Genomic DNA, 21,936 nt, shown 5'->3' with positions numbered 1-21,936 from the left:
AGCTCAGGAGCTGACCATCGGGGCGGAACGCTCCAAACGTCTCCTGTCCAAACACAATACGCATAGAGAAGATGCAGCACAAGAACACCCGCGGGAAAGGGAAAAAAAAACTAGGCGTGTCTCTCAACAACACGTTTTGCGTGTTTCAAATTCAAATTTCTGCAGAATTGAATTTTGTAATGCCCATCCATCCATCTACTCTTTCTGGACGCTTGCGATGAAAACGAGAGCACCGGCCGATGCAAAATGGCGGCGTGCTTAACGTTTCGCCTGACGTAGGGCAGGAAAAACAAAGCAGGTGGCAGCGGTGGCTCCCTTCCCAAGCGCTCGGAATATTCTGCGCCGTGGCGTGTCTTTGGCCAAGTGAATGAATGAAGAAGAAAAAGAAAACATAATTTTTTTTTATTCTGCTCCCAAATCAGGACCTGCTCGTGGTGCTCCTCTTCCAGCACGAAATTGGCGTGAACCATCATCCGCGAGCATGAAATTCTTTTTAATCGTCAACACGTCTACATGCAGTTACAAAAAAAAAAAACTCGTCTACATGTGGCGTACGTTCGTTCGATTCCTGGCGACTACGCGAAGAAAAAAACGCCGGTTTTGCTCAGAAGAAGGGCTACGGCACGTCGTGCGGACCACCAACTGTTTCTGCCGTGCACCGGCTGCTTCTGTTCGTGGTTTGCGGGTTGCAGCTCGGCTGCCTCTCGTGCACTAGCTGTCTGGCTACCGTACGTGAGCACCAGTAAATGATACAGGCCTTATTTAGTTGCTAAAGTTGGAAGGTGTCAAATTACTGTTATAGCACTGTAGCACACTGTAACGTTTCGTTTGTATTTATGAATTATTGTCCAAACATTGACTAATTAGGCTTAAAAGATTCGTCTCGCAAAGTACAACAAAACTGTGCAATTAGTTTTTAATTTCTTCTACATTTAGTACTCCATGCATGCATCGCAAGTTTGATGTGATGGGGAATCTTCTTTTTATATAGTGTTAAAATTAGAAGTTAGGGGTGAAGTAAACAATCGGCAAGTCGGCATGCTTCTCGGCTCGCCAAAGTTTCCTCCAGACATGTTGCGACATGCGGTGCTGTCTGTACCATGCAGTTCTGTCGCACATCCCAAAAAAAAAAGCAAGATGACATTGTGGTCTCCGGCGTCCCTGCGAAATGGACTTGCTGGGCCAAACCGGGCAACCGAGGGAGCAAGATGAGGGAGGGAAAGGAAAGCTTTGTGAGGACGGGCCGGCGACCATCTGCCGGGACCGACCCGGCGCGAAAAATATCTTCCGCGAAGTTGCCCCGCCTCGTCTTGCGGATCGCGTTGCGCGGCGGGGGTGTCTCGCCTTTGCCCGTGGCAGCGACGTGCCCGGCAGCGTGTCGCGGACAGCGATCCCGTCGCCGGTGGCCGGCACCGCGTGCGCACCCCCGCACAGTTTCGGCACGGTTTCGCGGCGTTCGGCCTCGCGATCGCGCCACGAAAACGACGGTTTTTGTTGAGTGAGACCACCGTCGTTTTTTTTTCAGCCACAGTTTCGTTGCCTATTCAAATGCTGAATTTTGGGTGCCGTCGAAAGCTGCTGCTGCTGCCGGAGGGCGAGTCAGATCATAAAACGTGTTTTGGAGGTTACGGAGAACGGACTTGAATAGAATTGACCTTTACTTTGGGTGCTCGTACGTTGCTGGTAATGCTGATGCAGTTTCATGAACATTGCTGCACGGTTCCGTTTGACTGACCGTACTACCACATCGGTACAGCCGTCTAGGTCTGTGAGGCTATTTGGTGGGCTGCTTCTAGTAAGGGTCCAACTAGTTCTCGGCTTTAAAGATGGGCTCAATTAAATGGACCCAGTGGGCTAATACTGGACCAAGATAAAGCCCATGGAAAGTGCGCCCACCCAGTGGGCTAATCGCACCTTTCCTTCAGAGTGCACACGCTCTGCCTGCAAAGCACACATGTTTGATGCTTCTCAGCTTCTGACGAGGAAAGAAGACAGCGCGCAATGTCCTGTTGCTAACGGAATCACTTCGGAACGTGGTGAACATGGCGTTTGAAGCAAAGGGAAGAAAAAGGCTTCGCAAATGTCAGACTGATGGTGCGGTTTGAAACGCTGGAAATTACCAGCAAAAAAGAGAGAGAGAAAGCTAATGCGTTGCGCTACATGTATCCTTGCTTTATTCCGTAAATCTCTGAACGCTTCACTTGTCTCTCTTTTCTCGTCCGAACCTGAGTGACGATCCACAGCATCCACCCGATGGATCGACGAAGATCGGATCAGCGGGCTCCTTTATTTGACAGACTGCGCCGACGCGAATAAAACAACTACATTTTCTGATCGGTGTCGCAAACTTTTTTACTTTCTGAAAGAAATGCACTAGCTGCAGATTCCCTGCAAAGGAAAAAAGGAAAGTGCCGACAGCATATCAGCGAGAGGCACCACGGTTAACGAACGCACACACGTGACGCGATGAGAAAAGAAACCGCATGAGTTTTGCATGAACAAGCGCGTCGACGACTTGCAAAAGATCAGAACGCTTGCTCGTTAGTACTTGCGAATCGAACAAGATCGCCTGGCCTTGGGGGCTCAAGACACAGAGCTATTTCGGTTGAATTTATAAGCCGGTTGAAAAGTTGAAACGGCTGATTTGCTGTGAGAGAAAAGCACTGTTCGGTGACTGATAAGCTGAAATGAAGAGAGCGGTTAACACTATTAGTAGCATGATGCTAACGTGCAGTGCTGGACACTGCTCCGTGCTCACAGGCATCGCCCAGCTCTGGAACGCTCCAGCCGGCACCGACTCCCAGCTTTTACGATGTCTCGTTGCGACCTAAACGGCAGGGTGCTTAGTCTTTACACGTACGCGCCTCGCTGCACGCTCGTGGACGCGCGCGGGGCCCCACGTGGACGGCGTTCATGTTGCTTTCCTTGCACCTGGTTGCTTTACTCGCGTCACGCCTCGCATCTTGTGCTGTGTGGCACACACTACCAGCAGTCTACCACGGCCATCACTAGCAGCTCGTGTGTCCGGCTCTCGCTATATAAGGTAGGACAGCCACACCCCAGCTCGCTCCACAAGTAGCCTCCCTTCATCTCCATTCCTGAGATCATCACTGGTGGAAGAAAGAATCAAGCAAGCTCGCAATGGAGCTCTCTCGCAAGCTCTTCTCGGCCGTCCTCCTCGTCCTGCTGCTGCTCGTGGCCACAGGTACGTCCCGGCTCTGCTATAGATCTTCTGAACTGAATTCGGAGTGGCTGATCTGAGATGAGATGACACTGCATGCTAATTCGTTTCTGTTACGCATTCACCAGAGGTCGGAGGTCCGGTGGGCGTGGCGGAGGCGCGTACGTGCCTGTCGCAGAGCCACAAGTTCCGGGGACCCTGCGTGCGCAGGGCCAACTGCGCCAACGTCTGCAGGACCGAGGGCTTCCCGGACGGCAAGTGCCGGGGCTTACGCCGCCGCTGCTTCTGCACCACGCACTGCCGTGAGTGAGCTAGCTGGCTGCCGCCCGTGCGTGCCCGGCGCGAGATGCATGATGGCCGGGCCATGCATATGGCTAGCTCACTAGCTGCCGCCGCCCTTTTCCAACCCTCGTGTCACCAGGCGCAGTTCATGAATAAAGAGCGTGTGTGTTTTGGACTTTTGGTTAGTCCTGGTGTAAGAAATCCATCGTCTCGTTAATCCAGCTAGCCCGGCCTTCTGATTTGTTCTGCCGGTGTCAGCGTGTCTGTGTGTCTTATTTACCTTTGTTCAACAAGGTTTATATCGGTCCTCGGTGTGTTAAGATCTAATAAAGGATTCAAAGGTTCGGATCATCCCAATCAAAGACATGCATAGCTAGAAAATAAGGATATATCACTGCAAGCTGATGCATGTGTCCTACAAATATCACTGATATCCACGGGCACACAGGTCACACGGGCACACATGCTAGCTGCTTTTGGCTGGTGGCAAGCATGATGCGTGCGCAGGGCGCAGCGCAGTGTGCCAGTGTGTGCGCGTGCCACGCACTCTAGGTGCGAGCCGACACGCGGAGCTCTGCATGGATGCACGACGCACAGGTTATCACCAGTTGCTTCGCATCGCGTGCTGGTAGCTAGGTGCTCGTCTTCTCACGGGGAGAGAGCGGACGAACGCGGAGGAAAAGGAAAGGGAAAAGATGAGCGAGCACTGCTTTGCCTCCCAGTGCCGCATCTAGTTAACAGAAGACGCGGTGCACGATTTCCCCAGAGGCTTCTGAAACCGCACAAGCCCTTTCGTCGTCCGTCTTGTGTAGCCGAGGAAGCACAGCTACAAGCCCACATGTCGCCGTCGCCGGTGCCTATGGCGCCATGCCTGGTCCTTGATCCCAATGGGATAACCGAAGAGGGGCGCACGACTCTACTCGACCCGACAGGCGAGCGCGTCACGTGCGATATCAAGCCGTTGGGGGAGCAACATGAGGTTTTCGCTCACATGGAAATTAAAGGGTGGATACCCTCCTCGGATCGAAACGATTTCCGCACCTTCCTCTACGATCCTATGACTTCGGACAAAATCGAGCTGCCACCCTTTGCTCACCACTTGCCCAGAGTATTCCAGTGTGCTTTGTCCGACAAGCCTACCAACATTGGGTGCATAGTGGTTATTCTTCATCCAAACGAACGATGCTTTTGGTACTGCCGTATCGGTGGGCCGAATGAGTGGAACAAGTACGACTATGACGTGGGGAGCCAGCAATACGACACAAAAGGGCTGGTTTGGGAGAAGATAGTTATAAGAAACCTTACATCATGCAAGGGCAAGTTCTATTTTCCCATTTCAGGCGTTAAGCATGGTATCATTGAGTTCAACCCGAGCCCAGTAACCCGTATCGTGACGATGCGTGGCATGCCTAGGGGTTACAATGCTGATGCTTGCTTTTTCGAGTTAGATGAGGAACCCTATCAGTTCTTTGCATTCAAGGGCGCATCAAGCATTACTGGTATCACCCTTTACAAAGATAGACTTGGTAAAGCAACGGTTCATCGAGATAGATGAAATCGGTGATCGAGCCTTGTTGTTGTCTGGTTATGGTGGAGGATGTTGTCCTGCTGCGAGAGATTTGCATTGGAGCCAAACTGCGTTTACTGGATTAGGCCACATGACAATTCAATGCATATATTCGACATAGTGGAGAACACGCAGAGAGTATGCTATCATCCTTCAGAAGATCTTCCAAGCTATCCTCAAAAGCATTTTGGCTGCTTCCTAGCAATTAGTTAAATCGTAAACCAGGAAGGACAAGCAACAGAAATGTATCGATTAGTGTCTTCAAATCATTTATATCTTATATTTTATTGTGGATTTTGCCTCCTGTAATTTGCTTATGGATGTATATTTATAAATATTTTAGCATCTACCTTCTCTGACGTTTAGTTGTTGGTAAAAGAAATGCATGCATACAACTTTTATTTTACGAAACAATAGTTTGCATATAACTTGGTCGATGAGGACTAGGTTCCTTTTTGGTGATTTCTGTCCCAAGTCCCATTGCGCTGCGAGCGGTGGATTTTCATGCAAAGGTCTGAGGTAGATACACCAACAACAAGAATTCACATCAGAACCTCCAAGCAAACCAGCAAAGTCTGTTGAGTCCAAGTAGGTCTGCAATTAATTAACCTACGGCGGCATCTCTGAGCATAGATTCGGCAAACTACCTGTTACGCCGTCTCGCAACACCTACTAAGAGAACAATGTAGCGAGACGGTGGCTGAGGGGATGTATATTTACTTATCTCCATGCATTAGGGTTTGCTGTTGGGTGTCAGTGGTTAGCGACAAGCTGCCGGTGGTCCTCGGCGTCCGGGCTCACGTACGGATGCATGGCGAGCATTGAACGGGGTTGCGACGACCTGCTCGCCTGCTCGCGTGGACAAGCATGTGTAGGTGGTGGCCTAGGCGGGGTGCTGGGTAGGGAGGTGACGAGCAAAAATCCTCGTCTGATGAGGAGTAACTAGTAGCTAATAAGACTTGAATAGTGTGTGCACCTATTGCTTATCTGGTAGTAGTAACTAGTATAATACGCGCACCAGCAGTTGAACTAGCTATCTACTTCGATATTTGGACTATTTGTTTGGTACCAGTAAATAGTAAGTGAAGTTTTAGTCTATGTTTCAATAAAACTGTTACATTTGAAGAAGGTTTATCATGTCTAATTTGTATTTTGCATCGGCCGTACGTATGGTACGTGCAAACCCTAACATGATCCTACGACCCTCGGCTCGATTATATAAGAATACCTATTCCATCCACAATCCACAACGAAGCCACCTACCTGCAACAAATTCATACTTTTCCACCGGAACTCGAGCGCTCGAGACATCCCATCAGGATTAGTTAATTGTTTTGGGCACTAGCTAGCAATGGTCGAGAGGACACCAAGCACACCGACACACGCGTAACTGGTCTCATGTATATTCTGTATATGCTTGACGTTAACTTTTCTCTACAGGAGTTATAGCAGGCCTTAGTTAACTGGACCTGCGATATTTGCAGGATGAATGGTTAGTTCATGCAAACCTATATCAAAAATCATGATGCGATGCATCAGGTAGAGGTTGCTGCACAAGGCGGTGGTAGCTAGCAGGGTGGTGCTGGACAAGGTGGAGGTGGGATAGCAAGACGGCGGCGGCCAGCAGGGCGGTGGTGGACAAGCAGGTGGAGGTGGTGGCCAGGGCTGGGCAGGGAGCTCGTCTGACAATGAGTAACTAGTAGCTAATAAAAGTTGAATAATGTGTGCACACGTTGTTTGTCTACTAGTAGTAATTAGTATAATCCGCGAGCCTGCAGCTGAACTAGCTATCTACTTTGTTGTTTGGACTGTTTGTGTGTCTGATAGTAATGTTTTAGTCTATATTTTGATAAAACAAAGTTGTTGTATTTGGAGGTGGTTTATCTTGTCTTTTAGGTGAGAGGGCGGAGGAGGTGATGTGAATCATTCGTTTGCCGCGGTGGCTGCGGAGATCCAAACAGCCTGTCGATCACCTTTTAATCTAGAGATCCGATAACCCAGTTATTTATAATCTTTAATCCAACTATTGTCCAAATTTTTATAGTCTAAATACCATGCTGATAACTCCACCAATTCTTTGCATTCGATAAGTGCATTAATCATCATTGGTAACACTCTTTACAAGCATAGACTTTATGAGGCAAATAGTCATTAAGGTGAATGAAATCGATGATTGAGCCTTTCTGTGGTCTTGGTAAGTGGGTATGGTGGATGATATTGTCCTGCTAATAGGTTCGTATTGGAGCCAAACTTTGCCTACTGGATTAAGTGCAGTTCAATGTATATATCTTCCAAATATATCCTCAAAGGCGTTTTGGCTACTTCTTAGCAATTGAACTGTAAACAACTAGCTCTTCCAATAATATATCTTTAGCCTCCTGTAAATATCTTAGCAGCTACTTTTCTTAGTAAAAGGAGGTTTCTCGATGTTTATTTCTCCTGGTAGAAAAATCTTTTATGCCGCTTTCGTTTACACTATTTGCAAGTCACTTGGAGAATAAGAATCATGTTATTTTTATTTTGTCATGTCTCTCAAGTCTCGTTTTATCTATCTTATTATATTTACTAGTATTGTTGTTGTTTATTTTTATATCTCTACAGGTAAAAAAAAAAGAATTGGAGGCCGAACAAACGTCGTACGTCGGGGATCCTCGATCGCTCCTCCTTGACGCCTCCGAGCTATTCACAAAACCGATCGCCACGGCATCGAGTAGCATCGACCCTTAGATCGAGTTGTGGCTACCCTGCGCGGACTGAATATGAAGCTGTGAGGAGGACGGCCGGACCCCGATGGCTACGTGGCCCTAGTGGCTAGGCCTTCATCATTCTCTTCCTTCCCCCTCTTGAGTGGCACAAGTCAGATCCGAGCTCATCTGACCTTGGTGGTGGCCTAGGGTGTGAGGAGGTTGGGACGGCCAGGCCCTGGCAGTTACGTGGCCACCGGCGCAACCGGCTTGAGGCCAGATCCGGCAACCAACGCAGACACGAGCATTGCGACAACCGGTTTGAGCGGAGACCTCGAGTGAGCGAGCCACTCATGAAGAAAGGCACAAGGAAGAAAAGGGAGGGAGGAGGAAGAGAGAGGAAGAAGAAAGCCATGAGCCTACTACCGCGTCATGTAATACCACCATCAAAACGAGCGAGGGAAAAAACAAAGGAGTTTAGAAGTTGAGTAATAGTTGAGAGACGTCGAGATGATTTTTTCCTAATATAAACCATGGCGCGAAAATTGAAATGGACCCGTGAGAAGAATATTCCCCAGGCTCGCTTCGGCAGTCGGCGCAACCGCAAGATGCGATTTGCGAAGCAAAGGCCCACTGGCGTGTGAAGAGTGAAGAACCTGAGGGCAAGTACATTGCTACACGTTAGCGGTCTCATAGGTTGTCTCATGCAGTGCCACGTAGGATTTTTGATGATGTGGAGGAGAGAGAGCGAGGAGAGAGAAAGAGGTCGTTGCTTCGCGAAACAACCACCTCATGAGCTAAATTGTAGGACTACGAGACAACTTAACAACCATTATACGAGTTATTGTTGCCATGCAACTCATAATATTTTATTTTTCTTATGCACAAATTGAGGAATTATATACCACTACCAGACAACTTATAAGATAACCCATTATACATGTTACCTGTTGAATCGTGTCAAGATTACATGTTAATGCATGAGATCGTCTATTAGATGACACCAGTACATTGGCCTGACGTGCAGCGCGGTCGCGCGGACCGGCTGGCATGCGGCCACCAACGCGCCATGGACCCGTCCCACCCACGCGCCAGCTTCGCCCGCCGCATCGTCGCTACCGTCGAGTGGGACCGACCGATCCACCGTCTCAGCGTAGACACGTTCCACGCCTCCCGCCGCGAGCCCGCCCACCTTCTTCTCCAAGGCTCCCTCCTCCCCCTCTCCTCCCGTCGCATCTCTGCCGCGCGTACAAATACGCGGCCGAAACGGTCAGGGCCGAACCCTAAACCCCCGCCCTCCGCCCCCGCGCCTCGCTCCGCTCGATCCCATGGCGGCCGTGCAGAGGCTCCTCCGGGCAGCCGCCTCCGGTGGCGCGGCGACGGCGGTGGCCAGGAGGCGCATGGCGTCGCTGGCGCAGGAGCAGGCGCCTTCCGCGGCGGCGGCGCAGAAGGGGTTCCCGTTCGCGGCGGAGAGGATGAGGGGGCTCCCGGCGGCGGAGAGGAACGTGCAGTGGGTGTTCCTGGGCTGCCCCGGCGTGGGCAAGGGCACCTACGCGAGCCGCCTCTCGCGCCTCCTCGGCGTGCCCCACATCGCAACCGGGGACCTTGTTCGTGACGAGCTCGCCTCCACCGGGCCCCTTGCTGCGCAGGTGAGACTGAGCCTCCTCTCCGTCTCTCGAGAGTCCAGATCGGCCTGTTTTGCGCTGCGCTGATCTGGATTTCGCTTTAGTCGAGTGGATCAGCGACAGGCTTGAGCTTATATAATTGGAGATTGTGGTTTCCTTTGGGCTCCGTAGTGCGGATCAGCAGCACAATTGTCGCGAAGTGGCCTTACTCTTAACCTTTTGGGTACAAATGGTTTCCAGATCGAGAGGGAGTGAAATTGGTGTTGGATCTGAACAGCACTGCTGGAATTTGTCTTGCCTAGTGATTGCTAATTGAGGCTTACATGAACAGTCTTGAGCTCAATATTGTTGCTGTATCTGAGCCTTTATTTTGAGCTGGGACATCAAACAACTTACGCACAAAACTAGTCTAGATAGAGCTGTTAGGGGTTTGTTGTTGCTTCCCTGGTGGCTGGTGCAATAATATTTAGTGATATGTGCTAATGTTACACATTGTCTATTCGTTTCTGTGTTCTAATTGGAGAGCTATAGCAATTCAGAAAAGAAACTTGCCCTAATACTTTAAGTTGCAGTTCAGCTGGAAGTGTGTGGCTACTTTTTACTCTAATTTTGCTGTGTTCAATTCATGTTAACTACTTGATTGTAAATACTCACCCTAGTGATTCTCCATTCACTACTTACCATATATTGGTAAATTCATATGTCACTGATTGCAAGCATGTATGGGTTGTTATCTGATTATCCTTTTATTTTTTTCGCTTTGGAAGTAATGTGGTCAGCTTTTCTCCTGCAGCTTGCTGAAATTGTTAATCAGGGGAAATTGGTTTCTGATGAGATTATCTTCAATCTATTGTCCAAAAGGCTCAAGAAAGGAGAAGACCAAGGAGAATCAGGATTTATTCTTGATGGTTTTCCACGAACAGTAAAACAAGCGGTGCGAATCTTTTACATGCCATGAGCAATTGCTTCTTATTTGTTCCTTTTAGTAACTATTGAACTCAATTGTTCTGATCACTCTTGACTCTTGAGTGCTCAATGTTTTCCTGCTGCTTGGTTATGCAACTAATATGATGCAGTACAAAATAGTTCATGTTTCTTGTCATGGCCATTGTCCGTGACAAGGTTAAATCCCACCAGGAGGATGGCCAGGTGGAATTGGTTAGGGATGAGAGTGTCTAGATCATAGACGAGAGGGATGAACACAGGAGGGCAACTGGATTGATTGTTTCTTGCTTTCCTGCGATTGACACCTCTCTCGTTGTGTAGAGAGGTTTACTTGATTGCTAAGAAGAGATCTAATCTACTCCTAACAAATCCATCTAGTAAAAACCAATCTAATCAACTAACTAATATTATCCATATGACCGCAAGTCCGCAACAATTCAACAATCCTATCTGCTGCACGTGATCTGGCCTATGGCCCTTAGATTAGATCACACCCATAAAATTTCTCTGCTTCCGTTGAGCCACTTTTTCTGGTATGTTCCTTTCAGTAATCATTGAACTCATTGATCTTATCACTCTTTGAATGCTTAATATTTTCTGCTGCTTGGTAGTGCTCTTGAATGCTTAATATTTCCTGCTGCTTGGTAGTGCTGTTAATAATGCAATACAATACCATCCAGATAGGTCAAACGTTTCTGCTCTCACTCAACCAGTGTGGCACTGTGATAGTCTGCATTCTTTTTGTCGAAAAAATTTGCTGCTTCTCTATATCTGTAGTAATATATCTAGAGGCATGATTGCATGACTACTGTGCTTAGTTTTTTCAAGTACAATGTTTGTGACTGTATGTCAGCTCTTGAGAACTGTTAGTCTTATTTCCTCTGTTCATTTTTTAGTAGTGTGTTGTTCATGTAACTTTTGTACACTGAGCGCATATATCTTTGACTAGTTGTTGGTCAAAATTTATGAACTTTGACTTTTTAAAATCCTATGCGGCTATGCCTACTGAAAATGAATGGAGTACTTTCTGATACAAATTTAAACACTTTGCAGCCATTGTTGCTATAATTCTATTTGAACTCATTGATACTGGTAGAATGTGTCATTAGCAGGCCTTACAAGATAAAATGCCATAGTCAGAGACTTGTTCATACATGCAGTTCATCACAGTTGTCTGAACTATTCCCTCTCCCCTTCCAGGAAATCCTTGATGGAGTTACGGACATCGATATGGTGGTTAATCTAAAACTGAGGGAAGATGTCTTAGTAGAGAAGTGCCTTGGCAGAAGGATTTGCAGCCAGTGTGGAAAGAACTTCAATGTGGCCTGCATTGATGTTAAGGGTGAAAATGGATTACCAGCAATCTACATGGCACCATTATTACCCCCAAATAACTGCATGTCGAAGATGACTACCCGAGCTGATGATACGGAAGAGGTGGTCAGAAACAGGCTTCGGATCTATAATGACATGGTATGGTTCTGTTTTTCAGTTCGTACTTGCTTATATCATTCACAAAATTTACACTGTATTATCATTAAGTGTTGAGTGTGCAGTTCTGGTTAGTATACTTTTCTGCAAGGTTTATATGCAGTTTATGCCCTTGAGATTGCTGTCATTTTGTTTTGTGGTATTTCAGTATTTCCATATCTGGATCTCAGTGTTTGTGTAAAATTTCACGACTTGAAACATTCTGCCGTGAGAGATGTTCAAACCTATATAATAGATATCTGTAGAGTTGTTGGCTTGCACGAGAGAAGATTTTAGTGTTTCCATGTTTTAGCATGTTCCATTTGGTTCCTGGAAGATATCATGTTTTAGCATGTTCCATTTGGTTCCTGGAAGATATCATGTTTTAGCATGTTCCATTTGGTTCCTGGAAGATATCATGTTTTAGCATGTTCCATTTGGTTCCTGGAAGTGGAAGATATGCTTTGCATTGTGTTGACTTTTTTCAACAATAGTATCGCTCTTGTAGGCGTGTTCAATCTAACTGAATTCATGCCTTCATACTTAACATTTGGTTTTATGAACTTTGCAGTCTCAACCTGTAGAAGATTTCTACCGCGACCAGGGGAAGCTCTTGGAATTTGACTTGCCTGGAGGGATCCCTGAATCTTGGCCAAAGCTGCTCCATGTTCTAAATCTTGAAGACCAAGAGGAGTTAAAGTTGGCTGCTGCATAGGTCTCATGGAGCAGACCATTGCATACTAGGAAAAATCGATACCGCAAATTTTTTGAATAATGGAAAAGAGCAAACTTACTCCATAATTTAGTTTCGCTGCGGAAGTTATTCTTTTTTGTCAGAAGCGAGCTTTTGGTTTTTGCCGGCATTTTGATTAGCCGGTACTATGTAACGGTAACGTTAGTTGTAAGCTGTTACCATTCATGTCCGGGGATCTAGTTTGGAGTGCATGAAGACATGCACTCCAAACTATTTATGTCCGGGGATCTAGTTTGGAGTGCATTTTGCTGCTATTTATAACAAAGTTGTAATAGCTGAAACACTCTTTCCTGTGTCGCGTGGCTTGATACATAAACTTTGGGTGACCAGTTTTTAGATGATGCTATCTAAAGCAACAGAGAACTAGGTGCCTGCTTTATTATAACAGACAGAAATCGCATGCCGATGTAACTGAAGTACACGGCATACAGCATTAAGAGATTTCCCTTTCAGGCAAAAAGCTGGCGCGTGTCAACCTGATGAACAGTAATGACTCTGAACTTCTGTGCAGATGCAGGTTGCAAGTATTGACACTTTTGAAGTAATAACAGGAGCTAAATTAGAAGGATAAAATATAGAAGCTACATTGCACCTGGGAGACTACAGGTGAAACAGTCACACACTGTAACTGATTCTAAAATGGCGTCAGGAGTAGAAACAAGGCATGTCAGAGATTATAAAGAATGTTGAACCTCTTCCCAATTTACTCAAGGTCTTGAGCCAACATTGGCATACCATATAGTAGTATTATACAAAAGTATAATGAAGATAATAAAAAAAAAGGTTATCACGAGTAGTCGTCCAATTCATATAAACAAAGACAAACTCGGTGTAATTTACAACTTACAAGATAAAGAGAAGGATTACAAAAAACAAAGATATAACCCAAACCTGTCCACTTTGTACGCGAGTTGGACCAGAAAATTGCACACAAGGTAAATGGTACAAATGCCAAGCAAAATGACTATCCATGGCATCAAAATGTCAGAGTTCGCTCAAAGAATCAGAACTTTGTATTGACAAATCAACTCACAAGACACAATCCCTATCAGAGCAGAAAGCATATCAGAACTTAGGGGGAGACCGGCTTCCAGATGCTTTAAATGGTCCACTCGAACCGAATGGATCGGCATCATCAAAAGAGTCAAACCGGCCAAAATTCCGCGAGCTATTCCCTGCATCAAATCCTGACACAGTCTCTCCTTTGGAGCTGCTAATGGAGTCAAACCTGGAAAAACGACTTTCCTGCGGGAAGAATCCAGTGTCTTGGGATCTGAAGGAATCAAACCTCCCAAAGTTATAAGAGGAGCTATCATCACGGCTTTCACCGAATTTGGGTGAGAAACCAGATGTGTATGCAGGTGAACTTGGGACGGAATCATCAAAGAACGAACTTCTCTTCTTTCCAAATACACTAGCGCCACTTGGCGAGCCTGCCTCAGACCCAAAGAAAGAGTTATGTGCGCCACCATGATGGTCAGTCTCCTGTATTAAGACAGTTCATCAGAAACAGGCAAGGGATAGACACGCACCCACATACCAAAAAATTAAAGAAAGAAATAAGAAACTGCATAGCTTACAGTGTTCAGTGCAGTAGAACCCCAAACAGAGTCAGTATCTTGATCATCAAAGTTCCAGGAAGTTTCATCAGCAAACTTGTCTCCAAAAACAGATTCAGAACCACCATGATCACTGCGTCAAAATAATAATTGATGTTATTCACATATGGGATACAAATACGATTTACACTCTTCAGCATCTTTTTCAGAGACACTTAGGAAGCACCAAGGTAAACATCTATAACACGCATAAACCAAAGGTGGAAACAAGTACCTGTAGCTTTCTCTTTTGCTGGGAGATGAGTCATGCATCCCAAAGCGGGAAGATTTAAATGGACTTCCTGAGGCACTCCTTCCAGCACTACCAGGGCTCCTCACAGAATCATCACCAAAATCATATCCTATTTCACTCTCAGCCACTCGGTCACCACCACTGTAACGTCTTTCATCCTTGATATGACCATTAGAAGATGCAACGGGGGACATATCATCCCCATCATCCCAAAGAGATGGTACTTTTGTATTTTCAGCAGAAACTGGGTTTTCATGTATCGTACCATTATCCTTAACAATACCAAACCCTGCTATGCCATATGATATGATCAGGAATACAGTAAGGTTAAATTGGGAAAACAAGGAAAAAACTTGCCCAGGTAGAAGACACAAATTAACAATAGATCATGTCATCAAAATCTATGTACAACACTATGTCCTAGCCACAGAAGGTTCACTAGAGGCACTGACTTGATATATCCAATGAAAAGGAACCCAAACAAGGAAAATGACAGGAAATGAATTTTATCTGCAATAGCTAACATTTGACAAATCATACTAAACTACACAATGTATCAGGCTTAGAAATAGTCGTGGTTGCTTATTTCAGGATATGACATTGCTGGTATCTGTTTACAGGTGTGGAAGACATGGCATCTTTCACAGATAAGGTACCAGTACGGATGTTATGCTAACACCCATTTGTAAATTAGTAAAGGCACAAACATTTTGTAAGCAGCAGCATGACAGACACTGTATTGAAAAACTGTGCACAACATGCAGAGTACTCTGATGTATAAACATGAATATGGCCAACTTTGAAAATAAATCAAACTTCAGGTACGCTTGAGTAATAATAGAGAAGAATGAAATGGAAGTATTTAACCTTCATCCTCAAATTTATCCCAGTCTTCATCCCACTCGATGGTTCCCTCTTGTGGGCCAGGTTCCCAACCTAACAAATAAAGACAAGAGAAGAAGTGATCAAAAGATGTGCAATGTTGCATACAGGGAGCAAAACAAAGCCGCTAGCATTATAAAGACCACATGAAGTTGGAAAGTCAGGAATAATGAAATAGTAATTACAGGAAGATGGAAAGTCAGATACCAGAAGGAAGCTCAACAGTAGCGGACGACTTGAATTGGAGTCCAAAGTGCTTGCACCGTTCACTAAGAGCTTTCTCCATCTCTTCTAATTGATGTTGGATTCGATCGGCTCGAACCTAGGAAAGGACCAGTGTTATTGAGAAATACAACAAAAGCGTACCTAGCAAAGTTACAGCGTACCTGAAGCAAACCATCAACACTTCCGCCTTGTACCATTTTAACTAACGCATCATGCAGCTCAACTTTTCTCTCCTGAACAAAATAACATGGTCCAGTTTAAGACACAGAAATCCATCAAGAGGGAAGAGAACATAAATCAAGGGATGGAATGCAAATGAGGCTGATGATAAATACAAAAAAAAAACTATATATGAAGAGATTTTTCTTTTGAGGTGCAGGAATGCAAATACCTGAACGTCACGAAATGCAGCTTCTTCAACTGCCAGTTTGGAAGCTAATTCTGCCACTTGCTTGTACTTCTCTTCATATTTCTTAGCCAATGATTCCACCTAAATTAAATTAACACCATAGGTTAGTTTGCTGGAAAACAAACAAAAGTTCAACTATGAATTTGTGTCCCCAAGCATTTAGCATTGAAAATAACTCAAATGAGCAATTGCATTTTGCGATGTTGGTCCACATCTTGAAAGAAGCAATGTTCTGTGATATTAATTTGTCTGCCTCCAAGAATTTATCATTAACTACAGCTCAAAAGGGGCTACTATAAGCAGTGATCTGTACCTCACGCTTATCAGAGGATGCCCTTTCTGTGATCTCATTCAGCCTATTGTCGCACCGACTTTTATACAGGACCTTCAAAATAAGGGAAATAAAGGAATTAAAAGAATGATAAAAGACAACTTTTAATGCCAATGATCAAATATCTAACTAAACTCAAATTGCAACTGTGCTTACAAGATCTTGCATCTTTGTGCGGTAGAACTCCAGTTTCTCTCTCGAGTCCAGGACCTGCTTCTCCACTTCAACCTTCAAAATGCAAAAGAGACAAAAGGTAAATGGTTTCGAATGTATAAATTAGTAAAAGAGGAAAGCATTAAATGCGTTAAGCACATAAGCAATACCTGCCAGTACATACAGAATTGAAAACATAACTTGCATGGAGCAAATATTTGCAATGAGTGAACCGATTCAGAAACCTCTACCATTTGAGAGGGAGTTGTTTGGCAACGAGCAAAAGGTTACCGAGCACAGCTAACTAAAGAAATGCGAAGAAATAGTCTCTGGAAAATATTCTGAGCAAGAGTATGAGCATATATTAATTAATATGATACACATGGAGTGGAAATTTGTTTGGGGCAAAATCACCACACCTTAATGGTTGTGTAATTAACTAATGTGATGGTGTGACACAAGTGCAAACTGATACAAACTAAATATGTACTTAATGACATTAAGCTCAGGTGTTGGTACCAAAAAAAAGATCAAAAGGTTACCGAGAACAGCTAACTAAAGAAATGCAAAGAAATAGTCTCTGGAAAATATTCTGAGCAAGAGTATGAGCATATATTAATTAATATGATACACATGGAGTGGAAATTTGGTTGGGGCAAAATCACCACACCTTAATGGTTGTGTAATTAACTAATGTGATGGTGTGACACAAGTGCAAACTGATACGAACTAAATATGTACCTAATGACATTAAGCTCAGGTGTTGGTACCAAAAAAAGATCAAAAGTATAGCAGGCTTAGCCCTGGGTGCGTTAAAACAGCTTATTTATGGATTCACACTTCCATCCCTGATCACACCTATCGAAAGCACACGTATGCAGCTCTTCTAATGAATAATTTAGACCAGCTGAACTAATTTAAAGGTGCATCAGCTTGCTGAATCGATCAACACAGAGTCAGCCTGATAAAAGTGGAACAGGAGTTGTAAACTGATGATCAACACAGACAATTGAGGAAAGAAGGATGGGTCCACATACCTTCTTAGGAGCATCCGCCACCTCCTGCACAGCTGTGTTCATTCCGCTTCTGTCATCTTTGCTTCCTTGAGTTACCACATGATTATCCATACCGGGAATGTGAGGTCTTGGCTGCCCTGATCTGCTAGTAGCATCAGCCTGTGAATGCAAATGTGGTGGTAAGGGTGGCCGCACACCACCAGTAGGCACACCAGGTACTCCAGGGCCTCTTTGTGCTGCTGACAACATAATTTAGCAAGTAAGCAATGGACCAACACAGGATGCCATATCACAATATGGTTATGGTAGCTGAGAAACAGACGAGAAGCCAAGCATTACCTTGGTTCTGTTGCCATGATGGACCATTATATGCTGTTGAAGGCAAGCCTGTAGCTCGTAACAACGTCTCATCATGCCTAAGTGAGTCAGGAAGTGCCGGGGGCAGAGGAGTTCCAGCTCGGTGCCTCTCCATTAAATAAAGAGCAATGCAAAACTCTCTCAGAGAAAGCATGCCATCATTATCTTGATCAGACAAATCCCACACTTGCTTCAGGACCTCTGAATTGGTTAAAAGAATAAAACTTGCATTAGCTCATAGCTATGGTATTACATACTATGAGATATGTTTAGCACATAAAAAAGAAAGAACCACAGCAACAGAAAAGGTGAAACAACAGTACGATAACATTGATTGAAACTAAAGTTGAAACAAAAAAAGTAATCAACAAATACAAAATTAGGGCAGTGAAAAGTTGGTGACAATATCCCACCTCTTGGAAGCCGCCAACTGAGGAACAGAGTACGAGCTTCTACGCCAGTTATTTTGCCATCTCTGTCCCTATCAACATCCCCAAAGACTTTCATGTACTTCTGGATGTCAGATTGACTAATTTTCGGCCACTGGGAAGCTGAATTAGAAACCCCAGCAGAAACAACAGGTGCAGCTGAAACAGGAAGATTGGGCTTGGTGATAGGCTGAGTCTGTTGAGGTTGGCTGCTACCTTGCAAAGAACCAAGCTGTCCAAGATTAGTCAGGTTCTGAGAGCCAGTTGGTGTGGACATAAAACTGGATGAGCTGGGAATTGAGCTTGTCTGAGGTGCAGGTGCAGATACGCTTGGCTTTGGCTGTGTAAGAGCAGAGAAGATGTCTGTGCTTGATCCTGAGCTACTGGCAGAGCCATTTCCAGACAGTACCAAAGCTTTTGAATCCTGAGGTGAAACAGCAATGTTGCTCTGCGGAGGCAATGGCGATGAGGACATTGCTTGCACCTGCTGTCCAGGAGCCATGCCCACTGATCCAGGCAATCCTAGGCCAAATCCACCTCGTGTTGTCTGTGAAGGAGCAACTCCTGGTGTAGCTTGCGGAATGCCTCCTGCTGAGGCGACATTACTACCTTGCCAACCGACAGATCCTCCCATGCCGCCTCCACCAAGTGGACCTTGATTGGTTCCAGGCGCTTGAGCTTGAAGTGATGATGCTGGAACTCCCACCTGAGGTGGCCGCATGAAACCAGTACTTGAAGGGGGCTGTTGATTAAATCCCATGTTAGGAGGCTGCGATTGCATTGCCCTTGGTCCGGCAAATTGAGTTGCCTGCAGAGCACCACCCTGACTCGCAGCCGGCATTATCGAATTGATCCCTTGGGGTCTTGGAGCAGCTCCAGGGTTCACCTGTGGCATGCTAACTTGAGTAGAAGTCGGGATCACGCCAGTCCCCTGGGGCCTTGGTGCGGCGGCAACCGCTCCAACCTGCCCTGGAGTTGGCGTCATCGCAGCACTCCCCTGCGGCCTAGCAGCCCCAGCCGCACCCATCTGTGGAGGAGCCTGTCCAGTGGCAATCTTCGGAGCTGGGATTCTAGCCGCGGCAGGACCATAGAGCGCCGACTGCACTATGTCGGGCGTGAGCTGACGCCCGCTCTGCGCCACGGTGACGAGGCGAAGCGCGTTGAAGAACTCCGGGCGGCCGAGGAAGCCAGTCTTGTTCTGATCGGCGTGCATCCATACCTGCGCGCATCCGAAAAACTCCAAGTCATTCGAATTCGCGGGGCGAGGGATCTACTACCATTTGCGGAGATCAAGCCTAAAATTGGGCGCTCGAAATGTGCAAATGCGCGAATTGGAGGGAGGGTTTAGGGGGGCGCACCTGGGCGAGGACTTGCTGCGGCAGATTGGCGCCCTGGAAGAAGGCGACGGCCTCCTGGCCGCTGATGCGGCCGTCCTGGTTCAAATCCGCGCGGCGGAAGTAGGCCTCGAAGGCCTCCATCCCCGCCATCTCCGGTATCAAGAGGGAGACCACGCCGGCGGGGGTGCGGCTGGGTGGATCTGCCGCGACGGGAGGCGGAGATCTCGTGGGGAGCGTGTCGCGGCGGGCGGCAGGAGCACGAGCCTCTTCTCCCTGTCGGTGTCGCGAGGGCAGTGGTTGGGTTCCTCCGGGTGTCGAGACGGTGAGCAGGTAAACTTCTCAATTATCCCCCTCGAGTTTTCAGGTTTTCCAAAATCCAAAAACACAAAAAAGGGTGTACATTTGAATCGTTGTGCTCGACACCTGTGGTCTTCTTCAAAACCCATGCTATTCCAGGAGGAATTCCATTCCGTTGCTTTCAAAAATATTGTGTCAACTACAGTAAATTTGTGATGAAATAAACCCATCATCACACATGTTCGTCGTGTGATGCTCCGGATCGGAGGAAGAAAGATAACGAGAAACTAGTATGGGAGAGCGAATGAAGAGCCGGAGCATGTTGGATTTGCACGGTATCGCTTATAATGTTGATTGGTTGCATGTAAATATCTCAGCCATGCTCGTCAGATGCAACCTGCTCGTGATTGGTTGTCCGAAGACCTAGCCCGTGCGGTGCAAGAAGCCTCCTCCAACCAGGCTCGGTAGATATGAGAGAAATCGATGTTTCCGTGCAGCCTGGCTCGAGCGGGCGTAGCGAGCACATGAATCGTACATAAAAATTTACTATCCCTATGTAAATGCAAGCAAGTCTAGTTGGAATGAAATGCTCAACCAATCATGCTCACCATGCATGTGTCGGGCCTGGCCAACTTGGGCGAGCCAGGCTCAGCAGGGGCACAAACCAATCACCCCGTATGTGTCGTCCCGTCGGTTGAAATTGGGATGGATTCATGGTGTAGCTTATGTGTCCATACATGGCCTCCCTAACTCCCTGACCATCCTATGCCGTGACGGCCCCATACCCCTGACATTTGGTGGATCATGTCCGACCAGACGACAGTGGGGCTCCCTAGGTTTAGGTACGTCACCGACCGGTCCTCGGCTCCTCGCGGCTGTCCAATCATGCCGTGCAGCCGCCCGTCCTCGAGAAGTGCCCGAAAAGAATACTTTACCCCTTTGTCACGGCATTAACGTCTCCGCTCGGCAATGTGTGTAAGTCATGTGCATAATGAAAACCGTATTACTAGCTACTTATATATAATGTCAAATAGAGATATACAAGATCGGTGTTGCTAATGTTTACCAATGCAATGCAATTGGACTAGCACATGGATATATGCGTAATTGGCTCATATGTAGTGTACTGAAATACACATACAACACAAATTATGTAAAAGGAACTATACAGTGGGGACGAAGACGCTAGCTGAAACGCCTACGGTGTCTCTCCATCCCGGTTTGCACTTCAATTGGTAGGTAGCAACCAGAAAGCTTTAGAAGACAGCTTTGGAATATCTTTGGAAGGATGGAAGCATACTCGTTCGGTATTCTTTGTTAAGCTGAAGATATGCAAACCAAACCTTTAGCATCATACTTTTGGCTTCCCACGTCGTAGTCATATTCGATCCACTCATGTCCACCGATGCGGCAATACCAAAAACATGTATCTTCTGGATGAAGAACGACCACTACGCATCCAATATTTGTTGGTTTGTCAGACAACGCGCACTCAAAATTTCGCGGTAGCACCTGGGTCTCCAAATGTGGCAGCTCAATCTTGTCCGAAGTATGAGGGTCGTCGTAGAGGAAGGTGCGGCGATCATCTGGATCCGAAGACAGTATCCACCCTTGCCAGGTGAGTCCAAATCTCGTATTACTCTTCAAAGCCTCGATGTCGCGTGTGAGGCGTTCGCCTTTGGAGTCTAGCAGAACGGTGCGTCCCTCTCCGGTTATCGCATCGGGATCGACGACGAGGCATGGCACCGGCAGATGATGGCTCGGTGCTATTTCACTATAGTTCGACGACATTTTGCTATACATGTGGTGGAAGGGTCTCGTAAACTAAGGGTGTATTGGCGTGTGGCCACGAGTTATTTATAGGGTGTATTGGCATGTGGTAGCTGATCTATTCCCCAGGCTCTTCTCTTTTGCAAACAACACCCAACTCTCAGTGAAAGATGTCATGAATACTGTTGATCTAGAGACTGTTTTCACGCTTCCACTTTCACAGGAAGCTTATACTTAAAATGCAACAATTACATCTCTATCTGCAGGAAATTTCATATGATGCCAACATGAGAGACCATTGGACCTTCATCTGGGGTAATGACATATACCTACAACAAGTTTTACAAATGTGTATTCTCTAGTTTTCAGGCC

General features: G+C 46.2%; 3 protein-coding genes across 4 annotated transcripts; 2 read left to right on the top strand and 1 right to left on the bottom strand.

Annotated features, from left to right (window-relative positions):
• Positions 1 to 3,043: 3,043 nt before the first annotated feature.
• On the top strand, positions 3,044 to 3,814 carry LOC117836892 (defensin SD2). The gene is made up of 2 exons (XM_034716413.1): positions 3,044 to 3,205; positions 3,310 to 3,814. Exons 1-2 carry the CDS (start codon positions 3,142 to 3,144, stop codon positions 3,489 to 3,491), a joined length of 246 nt encoding a protein of 81 aa, XP_034572304.1. The 5' UTR covers positions 3,044 to 3,141; the 3' UTR covers positions 3,492 to 3,814.
• Positions 3,815 to 8,917: 5,103 nt separating this feature from the next.
• Positions 8,918 to 12,844, top strand: LOC117836357 (probable adenylate kinase 1, chloroplastic). The gene is made up of 4 exons (XM_034715762.2): positions 8,918 to 9,363; positions 10,133 to 10,273; positions 11,485 to 11,757; positions 12,326 to 12,844. The coding sequence occupies exons 1-4, from the start codon at positions 9,043 to 9,045 to the stop codon at positions 12,467 to 12,469; spliced, it is 879 nt and encodes a 292-aa protein (XP_034571653.1). The 5' UTR covers positions 8,918 to 9,042; the 3' UTR covers positions 12,470 to 12,844.
• A 448-nt stretch (positions 12,845 to 13,292) lies between these two features.
• On the bottom strand, positions 13,293 to 19,808 carry LOC117836351 (uncharacterized). 2 transcript variants are annotated; one of them, XM_034715754.2, is made up of 13 exons: positions 19,519 to 19,808; positions 18,146 to 19,379; positions 17,715 to 17,933; positions 17,397 to 17,614; positions 16,363 to 16,434; positions 16,189 to 16,260; positions 15,858 to 15,956; positions 15,628 to 15,699; positions 15,449 to 15,563; positions 15,227 to 15,295; positions 14,342 to 14,648; positions 14,089 to 14,200; positions 13,293 to 13,993 (listed from the first exon to the last, which is right to left on the bottom strand). In XM_034715754.2, the coding sequence occupies exons 1-13, from the start codon at positions 19,645 to 19,647 to the stop codon at positions 13,574 to 13,576; spliced, it is 3,138 nt and encodes a 1,045-aa protein (XP_034571645.1). In that variant the 5' UTR covers positions 19,648 to 19,808; the 3' UTR covers positions 13,293 to 13,573. The 2 variants fall into 2 exon arrangements, with proteins under 2 accessions (XP_034571645.1, XP_034571646.1); XM_034715755.2 differs by having other exon boundaries at positions 17,397 to 17,611.
• Between the last annotated feature and the right edge of the window lie 2,128 nt (positions 19,809 to 21,936).

Source organism: Setaria viridis, chromosome 9 (assembly GCF_005286985.2).
Source record: "Setaria viridis chromosome 9, Setaria_viridis_v4.0, whole genome shotgun sequence".
Taxonomy (NCBI): domain Eukaryota; kingdom Viridiplantae; phylum Streptophyta; class Magnoliopsida; order Poales; family Poaceae; genus Setaria; species Setaria viridis.
Note: the sequence above shows the minus strand (reverse complement) of the source record. Positions and strands in the feature narration are given on the sequence as shown.

Coding starts and splice junctions, on each gene's coding strand:
- LOC117836892 (XM_034716413.1), top strand. CDS start 3,142: ATGGAGCTCTCTCGCAAGCTCTTCTCGGCCGTCCTCCTCGTCCTGCTG. Junction 3,206..3,309: donor GCTGCTGCTCGTGGCCACAG/GTACGTCCCGGC, acceptor CGCATTCACCAG/AGGTCGGAGGTCCGGTGGGC.
- LOC117836357 (XM_034715762.2), top strand. CDS start 9,043: ATGGCGGCCGTGCAGAGGCTCCTCCGGGCAGCCGCCTCCGGTGGCGCG. Junction 10,274..11,484: donor CACGAACAGTAAAACAAGCG/GTGCGAATCTTT, acceptor CTCCCCTTCCAG/GAAATCCTTGATGGAGTTAC. Junction 11,758..12,325: donor TTCGGATCTATAATGACATG/GTATGGTTCTGT, acceptor TGAACTTTGCAG/TCTCAACCTGTAGAAGATTT.
- LOC117836351 (XM_034715754.2), bottom strand. CDS start 19,647: ATGGCGGGGATGGAGGCCTTCGAGGCCTACTTCCGCCGCGCGGATTTG. Junction 15,700..15,857: donor CTGCATTTCGTGACGTTCAG/GTATTTGCATTC, acceptor TATTTTGTTCAG/GAGAGAAAAGTTGAGCTGCA. Junction 15,296..15,448: donor TACTGTTGAGCTTCCTTCTG/GTATCTGACTTT, acceptor TTTATTTGTTAG/GTTGGGAACCTGGCCCACAA.